At 42.8% G+C, this 16,624-nt stretch overlaps 1 protein-coding gene across 4 annotated transcripts in view; it reads right to left on the bottom strand.

Moving 5' to 3' along the window:
* Positions 1 to 461: 461 nt before the first annotated feature.
* LOC135534369 (zinc finger protein 501-like) overlaps positions 462 to 16,624 on the bottom strand; it is a 53,591-nt gene continuing 37,428 nt past the window's right edge. Inside the window, exons 1-3 of one of the 4 annotated variants that reach the window (XM_064961399.1) lie at positions 6,296 to 6,560; positions 2,838 to 3,009; positions 462 to 1,913 (exon numbers count right to left, since the gene is read on the bottom strand). In XM_064961399.1, coding sequence (XP_064817471.1) covers positions 631 to 1,913; positions 2,838 to 3,009; positions 6,296 to 6,385 — 1,545 coding nt within the window. In that variant the 5' untranslated portion in view covers positions 6,386 to 6,560 and the 3' untranslated portion in view covers positions 462 to 630. Of the gene's footprint in view, positions 1,914 to 2,837; positions 3,010 to 4,040; positions 4,288 to 6,295; positions 13,841 to 15,183; positions 15,341 to 16,624 lie in introns of those variants that run through there. The other 3 variants (XM_064961408.1, XM_064961402.1, XM_064961396.1) reach the window with 3 other exon arrangements.

Here is a 16,624-nt window from a genome sequence, read left to right as displayed (position 1 = left end):
CAGCTACACTACTGCATCTTGCCTATGCTGCTCTGTACCATCACTCATTCATATATCTTTATGTACATATTCTTTATCCCTTTACACTTGTGTGTATAAGGTAGTAGTTTTGGAATTGTTAGTTAGATTACTCGTTGGTTATTACTGCATTGTTGGAACTAGAAGCACAAGCATTTCACTACACTCGCATGAACATCTGCTAACCATGTGTATGTGACAAATACATTTGATTTGACCTGGTGAAGGGTTTTACAATAAATATATGAACATCTTTTAGGAGCAAACTAATTCTACAGGAGTCCTATGCTCCTTATACATGTGTTATTATAATAGATAATAAATACATAAAATGAACGTGATAAGCAGACGTTGAGCAGATAATGGATGTAATTTATTGATCTTTTGAATACATACCTAGTATTGTTGAAACATTCTACATTACACAATTATTTAATGGATAATAGGAATTAATGAAATAGATACAGCTCTGAACCCCCCCACCCCACCACACACAGAACTCCTACTCCAAGACGCTTAATACATATAGACCCAGAGCTGCATATTATCTACACATGTTATCATGGTAATAAGACTTAGTAAACTGTTAGCGAATGGGAGATGGATGACTCTTTACAAGATGTTTTCTATTGTAACTTCATTTAGAGATCTGTAACCGGTGCTGTAGGAGGGAGATGCTTTCTGGTGTTGTTTCAGTGACCCTGAACGAGCAAAGCTCTTTCCACATAGACAAGAGTAAGGTTTCTCTCCAGTGTGTGTGAGCTGGTGTCTAGTCAGGGCTCCTGAATGATTGAAGCTCTTCCCACACTGATCACAGCTATAAGGCTTCTCTCCTGTATGTATGCGTTGGTGTGTAGTCAGGGCTCCTGAACGATTGAAGCTCTTCCCACACTGATCACAGATATAAGGCTTCTCTCCTGTGTGTATGCGTTGGTGTGCAGTCAGAGTGGAATATTGAGCAAAACTCTTCCCGCATTGATCACAGCTATAAGGCTTTGCTCCTGTGTGTATGCGCTGGTGTCTAGTCAGACTTCCTGAATCCATGAAGCTCTTACCACACTGATCACAGCTATAAGGCTTTGTTCCTGTGTGTATGCGCTGGTGTCTAGTCAGACTACCAGAATCCATGAAGCTCTTCCCACACTGTTCACAGCTATAAGGCTTCTCTCCTGTGTGTATGCGCTGGTGTCTAGTCAGGTCTTCGGACAGAGCAAAGCTCTTCCAACACTGATCACATCTATAAGGCTTCTCTCCTGTGTGTATGCGTTGGTGTCTAGTCAGTTCTCCTGATTGATTGAAACTCTTCCCACACTGATCACAGCTATAAGGCTTCTCTCCTGTGTGTATGCGCTGGTGTCTAGTCAGGTTCCCGGATAGAGCAAAGCTCTTCCCACAGTGATCACAGCTATAAGGCTTCTCTCTTGTGTGTACACGCTGGTGCGTAGTCAGGTTTCCTGATTGGTTGAAGCTTTTCCCACACTGATCACAGCTATAAGGCTTCTCTCCTGTGTGTATGCGTTGGTGTGTAGTCAGGGCTCCTGATTGACTGAAGCTCTTCCCACAATCAAAGCAGGGGTAAGGCCTCTCCCCTGTATGAATTCTCTGAGATTGTAAGGTTTTAGATGCAGCAAAACTCTTCCCACACTGAGAGCAGCGGTACATTTTCCTCCCAGTGTGAATCTGCTTGTAAATGACCAATTCCCTCTGTTTAGCAGAACTCTTCCCACAGTCAAAGCAGCAGTGGTGAGGTTTCTTCCCTGTAAGTCTCTGCTGGTGTTTCTTGAGGTGTTCTGGCCTGGAGAGACTCTTCTCTTTCTTGTCAGCATCATGATGTTGTCGAGGCTCCCCAGATGATAAGCCCCTCCCACTGAGAGAGCAACGGTTCGGGCTGTCCCCTGTGAAAGAAAGATATTGAATAGCATCTAAATAAATGTACTACCACAGAGAAGCATGAAGGAAACTTGCGCTGCTCGTGCTAGAACATATGCAGATTAAATATGCCTCTATGAATCTGATGAAGGCCTTTACGTGTCTTAATAATTTGAAATATTGCTCAGAAAAACAGGTTTTTAACAGCGTTACTTCGATTGTCAACTTAAGCTGTTTTGTGGCGGAAAACTGAGCATGTCAACCCATTTACCCATACATAGACATGCTAGTAATCTTTGAACAATTCCATTTTCTGGATTGCATTAAATTGACACTAACTGTTGCAAAAAACAAGCTTCCATTCCCTGTCACAAGTGAATTGATGGCTGATTTAAGACTTTTACAGTCAACCCTGTTACTTTATTTGGTACATAGGCACTTAGTATAGTTATATTTTTATTCAATATCTTGAGATGGGAAAACATGTTTTCATGAAATTGAACATGTTGTCTTTATGACAATGTTAAATATATATAGATATATTTCACCTAATTTTAAGTTACTTTTAAAAATGGGTGGAACTACCCAGATGTTATCAATATATCATTATTCAATTAATGACTAAAGTTCATAAAATGGCAGAATTCAGATATGATCTTTGTTTTAGCACGATCTACTGAGTTTTGGAACTACGGTGTGCGACATGGTTCAATGTTCCAATATATCATCACAATCTACTTTCTTGATTTTTCAAATCGCCGCCGTCTTGAAGCAAAAATTGGGATCATGTTTACTGCGCTAATGACCATACAAAAAAAACAGTAAAAAGAGCAATGTAGAATACAGTGAACTCAGCAAAAGGAGTAATTTTGTGGTAAGTACATGCGGGCCGCCATCTTTATGCACCTTCGCTATTGTTTCAGAAGCAGATTGTAGTCTAATCTACACACCATGGTTCTTACTTAATGAAATCAATTCTCCATCTTCTTTCTTTTCTCCTGTCTCAGTTCCACTCTGCCCCGGTGTTTTCCTGCAGTCGACCAGACCCCGCAGTAAAGCGGAACTAGGAGGCGTTTGACACGGGGACTCCGGGAGGGTGCAGGGGAACGGGCTAGCGTTGTCCTGTTGGCCGCAAGAAGTATTAAAACGTGTATAATTAAACCAAATATTGTGTTAATTTAGTCTAAACCTCTGATTGATTTGAGTGCATCCCTTAAATCTGATTGACATATTCAATCGTTCACTACAACCCACAAATCTAAGAGCATTAGATTGGTGGAAGCTTGGGCTAGTTTCCACCATATATCTCATACCAGTCATTTCCTTTCAAACAGCAATTTAGAGGCGAAGCCCAGAATCTGGCTTCTGACTTATGTGATTGAATATACATTTCGTAACGAGTAGGTTGTTAGGAGTGTATTGATAAAAGTAGAACACTTTATATGAGAGTAGTGCCTGGTCGTCACTAGTCATAAACCACGCCCATTTCCACAATTGATCTTATTAACATTTTATTTGAACACTAACCATACTAGTTTTTTATTTAACGAGGCATGTCAGTTAAGAACCAATTCTTATTTACAATGACGGCCGACACTGGCCATACCCGGATGACGCTGGGGCAATTGTGCGCCGCCCAGTGGGATTCGAACCAGGATGTCTGTAGTGACGCCTCTAGCATTGACACGCAGTGACTTAGACTGCGCCACTTCCAACTTTATGCCTAACCCTAAATAAATAAAAACACGATATAGACATTTGACTTTGTGGCCGTGGTAACACGTACATCTGCCCTCATTGCATATTATGGTCCCACGTGATCTTGACTCTTCACGATTGCCTTACTTTTTTTTTTTTTGTTTGAGCGGCCACTTGAGCATCTGGTCAAATAATGGATAATGTGTTCGAAATCAGTGAAAGAATGTTAACATGTGCACACTTTGTGGAAGGAGAGATAATTAGGTTATAGCCACAGATTCCTCAACAGGCTACTTTGTTGAAGTAAAAAAAAAATCCCAACAAGTTTTACTGTCTTGTCTTTTATTTTGTAACGACATTTAACCGAAAACAGGAATGTAGAGGTGCAAAGATGATAACTAGGCCTAGACATTTTATACAGCACAGCAGGCATATACTGTTAAAACCATACTTACCCGATCCATTGTGGAAGCTATTGTTTCTTTGTAAGACATGAAATGTGGTCGGCAACAACAGAACAGTTAGGCTACTTTGTTGTCTTCTTCTTTAAGGTTTAATGTCACACTACACCTATTGGCGTATTACCGCCACCTACTGGACGGGTAGTGAACGGGGGAAAAAAGTCCATTGTGGGAAATGAATGCGGGAGGGGGGGATACAGTACCACCATCATCAGATACAATAACAAAAATGTTGTTAATCCCCAAATACCCGCAGGGGCGACGAGGAGCGGCGCCATGTGAGGATGTACTTTTCTGAGCTCCTCAACAGAACATTTAAATACTTGTGCAGATTGTATTTCGGGGCTCCCGAGTGGCGCAGCGGTCTAAGGTACTACATCTCAGTGCCAGAGGCGTTACTACGGACCCTGGTTTGATTCCAGGCTGTATCTCAACTGGCCGTGTTTAGGAGTCCCAAAGGGTGGAGCACAATTGGCCCAGAGTCGTCCAGGATCATTGTCAGTTAACAACAAATTCTTATTTAGTTGCCTAGTAAAATCAAATACAATTTTAATTTGGATCAAAATACCCCTCTACAACCTGAGACTCCATTTTAAGGCTTAATGTCACGTTTTTGTCGAAGATGTCAGGCACCAACAGCAAGAATCAGCCTAGGGCTAATTCTAACAGACCAGCTAGCCTAGCCAAGGACCATGAATCTACACCAACAACTGAACAATGCACAGCTGAGGCGACTGGACAAGAAGCTGTTCTACAGGCATTAACTGAAATGAAGCCGGAATTAATTGACAAAATGGAAGGATATACAGTCGGCAGAGCTACGAAACTAGGTTAGCCAGCTGAGAGAGGAGCTGAAAACTGCCACGAAATGACTAGATCCAACCACAAGGCACTGGACATCCGCATGACCAGCCTGGAGACCACAGCTAATGGCTACTCTGGGTTGATCACCACCGCATGACCAGCCTGGAGACCACGGCTAATGGTTACTCTGGGTTGATCACCACCACATGACCAGCCTGGAGACCACGGCTAATGGTTACTCTGGGTTGATCACCACCACATGACCAGCCTGGAGACCACGGCTAATGGCTACTCTGGGTTGATCACCACCGCATGACCAGCCTTGAGACCACGGCTAATGGCTACTCTGTGTTGATCACCACCACATGACCAGCCTGGAGACCACGGCTAATGGCTACTCTGTGTTGATCATCACCACATGACCAGCCTGGAGACCACGGCTAATGGCTACTCTGGGTTGATCACCACCGCATGACCAGCCTGGAGACCACGGCTAATGGCTACTCTGGGTTGATCATCACCACATGACCAGCCTGGAGACCACGGCTAATGGCTACTCTGTGTTGATCACCACCGCATGTCCAGCCTGGAGGCCACAGCTAATGGCTACTCTGGGTTGATCACCACTGCATGACCAGCCTGGAGACCACGGCTAATGGCTACTCTGGGTTGATCACCACCGCATGTCCAGCCTGGAGACCACGGCTAATGGCTACTCTGGGTTGATCACCACCGCATGACCAGCCTGGAGACCACGGCTAATGGTTACTCTGGGTTGATCACCACCGCATGACCAGCCTGGAGACCACGGCTAATGGCTACTCTGGGTTGATCACCACCACATGACCAGCCTGGAGTCCAAGGCTAATGGTTACTCTGGGTTGATCACCACACTAGAAAGGAATGTTTTCCAAATGAAAAAGGAAATCAAGAATTTTTAAAGAGAGAAACGAACATTAGGAGGCTAGATCCCTTCCTTCAAATTTACCCGTGACTGGTGAGAGAGACAGGAGGATGGCAAGCGCCCTGCAGAGTTCTATGGGGGAGTGATAAGGGACATATATAAGCCTAGGCAACCGTACCACCTGACATGACACCAACGCCTTACTAGTGTGACGCGTCTGACTTACATGACATGCTACTAACGTCTGCGTGACGCCTGCATCTCGTGTTAATGAAAGTGATAATGTGCATAGTTTATATTAATTCAATCTCAACCATAAATGTTAGAAACGTACAATTTTTCCCGTGCAAGCAGACAATCCGGCATAGCCACCTTGAACTATAGTGGAGCCTACGGCTTGTGTATTTCCTGTTATCGCTAATGGCCTAGAAAATATCATAGATAATCTGTCTTTCCCTCAGCACCTCATGGCATGGTATGTCATTTATGTCGCTGTATTCAGATCTAAATGTTGTTAGCCAATCACAGACTGTGTTGTTACCAGTTCCACATCAGACAACTTGGGATGTCCTTTCATTCGAATAGAGCAGTTCATAGACCTTCCCAGAGGGTCTGTGCTATTCGGGATCATTGGGATGTCCACACCTCTATAAAGTATAAATGTAAATTGGTTAAGATTAGTGTTAGTTTAGGGTTTAGGCAAAGATCGTCCCAATAGTAATCAAATCAAATGTATTTATATAGCCCTTCATACATCAGCTGATATCTCAAAGTGCTGTACAGAAACCCAGCCTAAAACCCCAAACAGCAAGCAATGCAGGTGTAGAAGCACGGTGGCTAGGAAAAACTCTCCAGAAAGGCCAAAACCTAGGAAGAAACCTAGAGAGGAACCAGGCTATGTGGGGTGGCCAGTCCTCTTCTGGCTGTGCCGGGTGGAGATTATAACAGAACATGGCCAAGATGTTCAAATGTTCATAAATTACCAGCATGGTCCAATAATAATAAGGCAGAACAGTTGAAACTGGAGCAGCAGCACGGCCAGCTGGACTGGGGACAGCAAGGAGTCATCATACCAGGTAGTCCTGAGGCATGGTCCTAGGGCACAGGTCCTCCGAGAGAGAGAAAGAAAGAGAGAAAGAGAGAATTAGAGAGAGCACACTTAAATTCACACAGGACACCGAATAGGACAGGAGAAGGACTCCAGATATAACAAACTGACCCTAGCCCCCCGACACATAAACTACTGCAGCATAAATACTGGAGGCTGAGACAGGAGGGGTCAGGAGACACTGTGGCTCCATCTGAGGACACCCCCGGACAGGGCCAAACAGGAAGGATATAGTATCATTTATTTAGTTGATGAATACAATTGTAAATGGGGATGGGTAGGTTACTACTGAGCTCCACAGCAGAGTCTCACAACTCACTCGCTGGTTGAAAACTGTTTTCTGTCCCTCCCAAAAGATAGAATTTGTAGATAATTTGCCCTCTTTCTGGAACTCACCCACAAACAGGACCAAGCCTGGCCTGTTGAGGAGTGATGGACTCCATCCTAGCTGGAGGGGTGCTCTCATCTTATCTACAAACATAGACAGGGCTCTAACTCCCCTAGCTCCACAATGAAATGGGGTGCAGGCCAGGCAGCAGGCTTTTAGCCAGCCTGCCTGCTTAGTGGAGTCTGCCACTAGCACAGTCAGTGTAGTCAGCTCAGCTATCCCCATTGAGACCGTGTCTGTGCCTCAACCTAGGTTGGGCAAAACGAAACATGGCGGTGTTCGCCTTATCAATCTCACTAGAATAAAGACCTCCTCCATTCCTGCCATTATTGAAAGAGATTGTGATACCTCACATCTCAAAATAGGGCTACTTAATGTTAGATCCCTCAATTCCAACACAGTTATAGTCAATTAACTAATCACTGATCATAATCTTGGCTTAAGCCTGAGGACTTTACTGTGTTAAATGAGGCCTCACCAACTGGTTACACTAGTGACCATATCCCCCCGCGCATCCCGCAAAGATGGAGGTATTGCAAACATTTACGATAGCAAATTTCAATTTACAAAAAAAAAACGTTCGTCTTTTGAGCTTCTAGTCATGAAAACTTTGCAGCCTACTCAATCATGTATTATAGCTACTGTTTACCGGCCTCCTGGGCCATGTACAGCGTTCCTCACCGAGTTCCTCACTGAGTTCCTATCGGACCTTGTAGTCATAGCAGATAATATTCTAATTTTTGGTGACTTTAATATTCACATGGAAAAGTCCACAGACCCACTCCAAAAGGCTTTTGGAGCCATCGTCGACTCAGTGGGTTTTGTCCAACATGTCTCTGGACCTACTCACTGTCACAGTCATACTCTGGACCTAGTTTTGTCCCATGGAATAAATGTTGTGGATCTTAATGTTTTTCCTAATAATCCTGGACTATCGGGCCACCATTTTATTACATTTGCAATCGCAACAAATAATCTGCTCAGACCCCAACCAAGGAGCATCAAAAGTCGTGCTATAAATTCTCAGACAACCCAAAGATTCCTTGATGCCCTTCCAGACTCCCTCTGCCTACCCAAGGACGTCAGAGGACAAAAAGCAGTTAACCACCAAACTGAAGAACTCAGTTTAACCTTAGGCAATACCCTAGATGCAGTTGCACCCCTAAAAACATTTGTCATAAGAAACTAGCTCCCTGGTACACAGAAAATACCCGAGCTCTGAAGCAAGCTTCCAGAAAATTGGAACGGAAATGGCTCCACACCAAACTGGAAGTCTTCCGACTAGCTTGGAAAGACAGTACCGTGCAGTATCTAAGAGCCCTCACTGCTGCTCAATCATCCTATTTTTCAAACTTAATTGAGGAAAATAAGAACAATCAGAAATGTATTTTTGGTACTGTTGCAAAGCTAACTAATAAGCACCATTCCATAAGAGAGGATTGCTTTCACTTCAGCAGTAATATATTAATGAACTTCTTTGAGGAAAAGATCATGATTATCAGAAAGCAAATGACAGACTCCTCTTTAAATCTGCGTATTTCTCCAACGCTCAGTTGTCCTGAGTCTGCACAACTCTTCCAGGACATAGGATCAAGGGAGACACTCAAGTGTTTTCGTACTATATCTCTTGACACAGTGATGAAAATAATCATGGCCTCTAAACTTTCAAGCTGCATACTGGACCCTATTCCAACTGAACTAGTGAAACAGCTGCTTCCTGTTCTTGACCCTCCTATGTTGAACATAATAAATGGCTCTCTATCCACCGGATGTGTACCAAACTCACTAAAAGTGGCAGTAATAAAGCCTCTCTTGAAAAAGCCAAACCAGAAAATATAAAAAACTAATCGGCCTATATCGAATCTTCCATTCCTCTCAATTTTTGTGGGAAAAAGCTGTTGCGCGGCAACTCACTGGCTTCCTGAAGACAAACAATGTATACGAAATGCTTCAGTCGGGTTTTAGACCCCATCATAGCACTGAGACTGCACTTGTGAAGGTGGTAAATTACCTTTTAATGGCGTCAAACCGAGGCTCTGCATCTGTCCTCGTGCTCCTAGACATTAGTGCTGCTTTTGATACCATCGATCACCACATTCTTTTGGAGAGATTGGAAACCCAAATTGGTCTACACGACAAGTTCTGGCCTGGTTTAGATCTTATCAGTCGGAAAGATATCAATTTGTCTCTTTGAATGGTTTGTCCTCTGACAAATCAACTGTAAATTTCGGTGTTCCTCAAGGTTCCGTTTTAGAACCACTATTGTTTCACTATGAATTTTACCTTTTGGGGATGTCATTCGAAAACATAATGTTAACTTTTACTGCTATGCGGATGACACACAGCTGTACATTTCAATGAAACATGGCAGAGCCCCAAAATTGCCCTCACTGGAAGCCTGTGTTTCAGACATGAGGAAGTGGATGGCTGCAAACGTTCTACTTTTAAACTCGGACAAAACAGAGATGCTTGTTCTCGGCCCAAGAAACAAAGAGATCTTCTGTTGAATCTGACAATTAATCTTGATGGTTGTACAGTCGTCTCAAATAAAACTGTGAAGGACCTTTGCGTTACTCTGGACCCTGATCTCTCTTTTGACGAACTTAAAGACTGTTTCAAAGACAGCTTTTTTCCATTTCATAACATTGCAAAAATATGAAATTTTCTGTCCAAAAATTATGCAGAAAAATTAATCCATGCTTTTGTTACTTCTAGGTTAGACTACTGCAATGCTCTACTTTCCGGCTACCCGGATAAAGCACTAAATAAACTTCAGTTAGTGCTAAATACGGCTGCTAGAATCCTGACGAGAACCCCAAAAATGTATCATATTACTCCAGAGCCTCCCTACACTGGCTTCCTGTTAATGCAGGGGCTGATTTCAAGGTTTTACTGCTGACCTACAAAGCATTACATGGGCTTGCTCCTACCTGATTCTGATTTGGTCCTGTCGTACATACTTACATGTACGCTACGGTCACAAGATGCAGGCCTCCTAATTTTCCCTAGAATTTCTAAGCAAACAGCTGGAGGCAGGGCTTTCTCCTATAGAGCTCAATTTTTATGGAATGGTCTGCCTACCCATGTGAGAGACGCAGACTCGGTCTCAACCTTTAAGTCTTTACTGAAGACTCATCTCTTCAGTAGGTCCTATGATTGAGTGTAGTCTGTCCCAGGAGTGAACGGAAAGGCACTGGAACAACGAACCGCCCTTGCTGCCTCTGCCTGACCAGTTCCCCTCTCTCCACTGGGATTCTCTGCCTCTAACCCTATTACAGGGGCTGAGTAACTGATTCACTGGTGCTTTTCTATGCCGTCCCTAGGAGGGGTGCGTCACTTGAGTGTGTTGAGTCACTGACATGGTCTTCCTGTCTGGGTTAGCGCCCCCCTTTGGCTTGTGCCGTGGCGGAGATATTTGTGGGCTATACTCGGCCTTGTCTCAGGATGGAAATTTGGTGGTTGAAGATATCCCTCTAGTATTGTGGGGGCTGTGCTTTGGCAAAGTGGGTGGGGTTATATCCTGCCTGTTTGGCCCTGTCCGGGGGTATCATCGGATGGGGCCACAGTGTCTCCTGACCCCTCCTGTCTCAGCCTCCGGTATTTATGATGCAGTAGTTTGTGTCGGGGGGCTAGGGTCAGTTTGTTATATCTGGAGTATTTCTCCTGTGTTATCCGGGGGTCCTGTGTGAATTGAAGTATGCTCTCTCTAATTTTCTATTTCTCTATCTCGGAGGACATGAGCCCTAGGACTATGCCTCAGGATTACCTGGCATGATGACTCGTTGTCCCCAGTCCACCTGGCCGTGCTGCTGCTCGTTTCAACTGTTCTGCCTGTGGCTATGGAACCCTAACCTGTTCACTGTGATTACTATTATTTGACCATGCTGGTCATTTATGAACATTTGAACATCTTGGCCATGTTCTGTTATAATCACCACCCGGCACAGCCAGAAGAGGACTGTCCACCCCACATAGCCTGGTTCCTCTCGCGGTTTCTTCCTAGGTTGTGGCCTTTCTAGGGAGTTTTTCCGAGCCATCGTGCTTCTACACCTGCATTGCTTGCTGTTTGGGGTTTTAGGCTGGGTTTCTGTATAGCACTTTGGGTTTGGCCAAAGGTATATTAAACCATATAGTATACTATATTAAACCCAAGAATATACTCATCTTCTTTCTGGGGTTGAGGAGGTTGGACAGTGGAGTACAGAGGCACTTCCTGGTTATTGGAGCAAGAGAGGTGGGCATTGGTGTAGTCAGCATCACCTTGTTAGTCTGTGTTGCAGTAGAGGCCATGGCCATGCCTGGGACGTTGTCATACACTGGACTGAGTCTCCCTGGAGGAGAAAAGACAGACAAACATACCTTGGGACTATTCCATTGGTTCCACTGTGCCAGGCAAGATTAATCAAACACTGATAAAAAGATAAATAATAAATAAATACATTTGGACTTCAACTCCCCTGTCCATTCCCTGCTGTGACCCTTGTCAGATTTGGAGGCTTTCTTCATGTTTTTTACACAAATGAATGAATCAGTCATTGAATAACAATCAAGATGATTAAGTGAAATATAAGACTTTAGAAAAATGGTCACCTGAACCACATGAAGCCAGAGGATGAGAACAACAACATTTCCTATAGCTGCATTCTTCTGTATGGCCCATCAGATGCACTAAAACCTGTTAAAGGGTTTTACAATAAATATGTCTAGATCTTTATGGAGCAAAATATTCTAGAAGAGGCCTCTGGTCCATATAAAAAACATATAAAAGAAGTGAGAAGCAGATGGGGTTGAGCAGATAATGGATTTAATTTATTGATCTCCTGAATACATGAATACAAACCTTGTATTGTTGAAACATTATTCTATTATTATTTAAAGGATAATAGGAGTTAATGAAATAAGATACAGCTCTGAACCCCCCCACCCCAACACACCCCACCACACTCCTACTCCAAGACACTTGATAAATATGGATCCAGAGCTGCATATTATGCTACACAGGTTACCATGGTAATCAGACTTAGTAACTGTTAGAGAATGGGAGATGGATGACTGTTTACAAGATGTTTTCTATGTAAACTTTATTTAGGGATCTTGAACCGGTGCCGGAGAGGAGGGAGATGAAAGACGACATGTTTGTGATTTCTGGTGTTTTTTCAGTGACCCTGAATGAGCAAAGCTTTTTCCACATAGACAGGAGTAAGGTTTCTCTCCAAAGTGTATGCGTTGGTGTGTAGTCAGGTGTACTGATTGATTGAAGCTCTTCCCACACTGATCACAGCTATAAGGCTTCTCTCCTGTGTGTATGCGTTTGTGTATGGTCAGGTGTCCTGAGTGATTGAAGCTCTTCCCACACTGATCACAGCTATAAGGCTTCTCTCCTGTGTGTGTGCGTTGGTGTTCGCTCAGGGTACCTGAATGATTGAAGCTCTTCCCACACTGATCACAGCTATAAGGCTTCTCTCCTGTGTGTATGCGTTGGTGTCTAGTCAGGGCTCCTGAGTGATTGAAGCTCTTACCACACTGATTACAGCTATAAGGATTCTCTCCTGTGTGTATGCGTTGGTGTATAATCAGTTGTCCTAATTGACTGAAGCTCTTCCCACACTGATCACAGCTATAAGGCTTCTCTCCTGTGTGTATGCGTTGGTGTCTAGTCAGGGCTCCTGAGTGATTGAAGCTCTTCCCACACTGATTACAGCTATAAGGTTTCTCTCCTGTGTGTATGCGTTGGTGTATAATCAGTTGTCCTAATTGACTGAAGCTCTTCCCACACTGATCACAGCTACAAGGCTTCTCCCCTGTGTGTATACGCTGGTGTGTAGTTAGGTCTCCTGATTGATTGAAGCTCTTCCCACACTGATCACAGCTATAAGGCTTCTCTCCTGTGTGTATGCGTTGGTGTCTAGTCAGGTGTCCTAATTGATTGAAGCTCTTCCCACACAGATCACAGCTATAAGGTTTCTCCCCTGTGTGTATGCGCTGGTGTGCAGTTAGGTCTCCTGATTGATTGAATCTCTTCTCACACTGATCACAGCTATAAGGTTTCTCTCCTGTGTGTATGCGTTGGTGTATAGTCAGGGTGTAATCTCGAGTAAAACTCTTCCCACACTGATCACAGCTATAAGGCTTTTCTCCTGTGTGTATGCGTTGGTGTCTAGTCAGGGCTCCTGATTGATTGAATCTCTTCCCACACTGATCACAGCAATAAGGTTGTCCTGTGTGTTTTTGTGTAGTCTGGGATCCTGATTGTTTGAAGCATTTCTCAGAATCAAAGTAGGGGTAAGGCCTCTCCCCTGTATGAATTCTCTGATGAGATTTTAAAGTTTTAGATGCAGTGAATCTCTTCCCGCATCGAGAGCAGTGGAATGGTTTCTCTCCGGTGTGAATTTGCTCATGAATAGTCAAGTCTTGTTTAGCAAAACTCTTCCCACAGTCAGAGCAGCAGTGGTGAGGTTTCTTCCCTATACCTCTATGCCGGTGTTTTGTTCTGGAGAGACTCTTCTCTTTCTTGTCAGCATCATGATGTTGTTGAGGCTCCCCAGATGATAAGCCCCTCCCTCTAAGAGAGCAACGATTAGGGATGTCGCCTGTGAAACAAAGGCATTGAATAGTTAGGTTTTGCAAATATGGGTCCATAAACAGATGGGTCCTTCCATGAAATTAAGGCCTTTTGGGTCCCTTTCATATATTCCAGTAGAAATTGTGCATCAGTATTACATTTTAAATCTGTTATTAAATCATATGAATAAAGACTTGATAAAGTGACAAAATTCTGAATTTGAAAAGTCCCTACATCAACCCTGTCACATCAACCCTGTGTCACTTCTAGAAGGATTTTAACACAACTAATACAATCATTTCTCCAAGTTTTACCATCGTTGAGTAAAGTTACAAGTGCAGAATAATACGATTATTGTGAAGTCAATTAGTATAAGAGTTTGATTTAGATGTTGACAAGCTTTGAATGAACAATTTCCCTAATAATCCTGTTTACATGGACACATCTAAAAAAAATTGACAATCAAAATAAACGTTCACTGCACTCGGTCAAAAGAAGTTAGCTGGCGCTGCTTGTGTTAGCACATACACAGATTAAATACACCTCTATAACTCTGATTAAAGTGAATACATGTCCTAATAATTCTAAAGAATTCTCAGAAAACCAGGTGCTTTTGAAGGCGTATCCTTACTTCGGTTATGACCTTACACCAATTAAGATCACCAGTGAAAGGTGTTTAATGGCAAATTATGAGTGTGCATATAAAGCCCTAGTTATTTGGTTACTTTGACAGTCATTTCTGAACATTATTTATTTAATTTAATTAGTGATTAATTTACATCTGTCCCTCATTTTAAGGTCAACCCATGTTGTAATATGGTCTAACTGTTCCTTACATTTTTGGGCAAAAGAAACATTGAACATGAAATAGTCAAATTGTAGAGCAAAGGCAGGTAAGCTGGTTCTAGTCTTTTTATCAATTATCTGGTGTTTTTTGTAGAAAACTGAGCAAATGAACCATTTTACCCATAAATTGATGTGGTAGAATATATTTTTTTGTGAAGCTTGCATTCAATTTTCACCACCTGTGGAACAAAACTAGCTTTGACCCTGTCATAAGCACATTTGTGGCTGATTTAAAAGGACTATTTTACCATTGTAAACCAGTGGTTGTTCTTTTTAGTTGTCCCCTGTTACTTTATTTAGCACATTGGCACTTACTACAGTATGTATTTTCATATAACCTCTTGGGAAAACATGTTTTTATGAAGTTGAACATGTGCTCTTAAATGAAAGAACGTTACAATTAGGTGGGGGGAGCAAGTTACACTTCTCAAAATTAGGTGCAACAACCAGATATTTTCATCAGTACATAATGAACCAATTCATTGTTACAGAAGCAGACTGTAATCTAACCCACATGGTTCTTACTTAATGAAATGAAATCTCCATCTTCCATTTCTTCTCCTCTCTCAGTTCCACTCTGCCCCGGTGTTTTCCTGCAGTCGACCAGAACCAGCAGTAAAGTACGGAGAGGCAGATGACCTGGGGACTCCTGGAGGGTGGAGGGGGACAGGCTAGCTTTGTCCTGTTGGCCGCAAGAAGTATTACAGTTGATCATTAAACCAAATATTGTATTAGTCTGAACCTCTGATTTGGGTGCATCCCTGGAATATCTCCTTTAACCTGAAATGTTCAATCGTTCACTGCAACCCACAAATCTAAGAGCGTTGGATTGGTGGGTATGGGCTAGTTTCCACCGTATTTCTTATACCAGTCATTTCCTATCAAACAGCGCGGAAGAGGAGTAACAAGAGGGATAACTGGGCCCAAAATCTGGCTTATTTGATCATATATACATTTTCGTAACGAGTTGGTTGTTAGGAGTGTATTGGTAAAAGTAGGACACGTCACATCCAGGCAACTTTGAGAAAAAAAAAACACTTTGTATGGAAGTAGTGCCTGGTCATCACTAGTTACCACAACCCACGCCCATTTATACAACTGGTCTTTTTAAATGTGATTTTAACCCTAACCTAGCAAACACTAACTTTATGCATAACCCTAAATTAATAAAAATACGTTACAGGCGTTTGACGCTGTGGCTGTGTAACTCGTGGAAACACGCATATCTCAGAGGGAAAAACAACGTGTTTGGAACTGCAGCCATTTCTTTTCTTTGTTAGAACGGCCACTTGAATACCTGGTTAAATAATGGCTAATGTGTAAGAAATCGGTGAAGGAATGTGAACATGTGCACACTGGGCGGAAGAAGAGAATTAGGTCATAGTCACAGATTCCTAAACATGATTGTATGAACTGTCTAAATTTTGCTGGACCCCAGGAAGAGTAGCTGCTGCCTTGGCAGCTAATGGGGATCCATAATAAATACAAATTATATAGTTGCAGGTTATTAAAAAAAATATATAATAACTAGGCAAGTGAGTGAAGAACACATTCGTATTTACAATCACGGCCTAGGAACAGTGGGTCTACTGCCTTGTTCAGGAACAGAACGACATATGTTTACCTTGTCAGCTCGGGATTCGGCTACTGGCCCAACGCTCTTACCACTAGGCTACCTGCCGCCCCAAAGAGAACTAAACAGAATATGTGGAGGTTCAACGATGATGAAAACTAGGCCTAGACATTTTATACAATACAGCAGACCTATACTGTTATTAAAACCAGACTCACCCGATCCATTGTGGAAGCTACTGTTCCTTTGTATGATATGAAATGTTTTCAGCTACAACAGTACATTTAAACTGCTTTGCTCTCATCTTGTTCTTCTTTAAGGTTTTATGGCAGACTACACCTATTGCCGTATTACTGCCACCTACTGTACGGCGAGTGAATGAATAATAAAAAT

This window comes from Oncorhynchus masou, chromosome 5 (genome assembly GCF_036934945.1).
Source record: "Oncorhynchus masou masou isolate Uvic2021 chromosome 5, UVic_Omas_1.1, whole genome shotgun sequence".
Lineage (NCBI taxonomy): Eukaryota > Metazoa > Chordata > Actinopteri > Salmoniformes > Salmonidae > Oncorhynchus > Oncorhynchus masou.
This window is presented reverse-complemented; position numbering and strand designations above follow the sequence as displayed.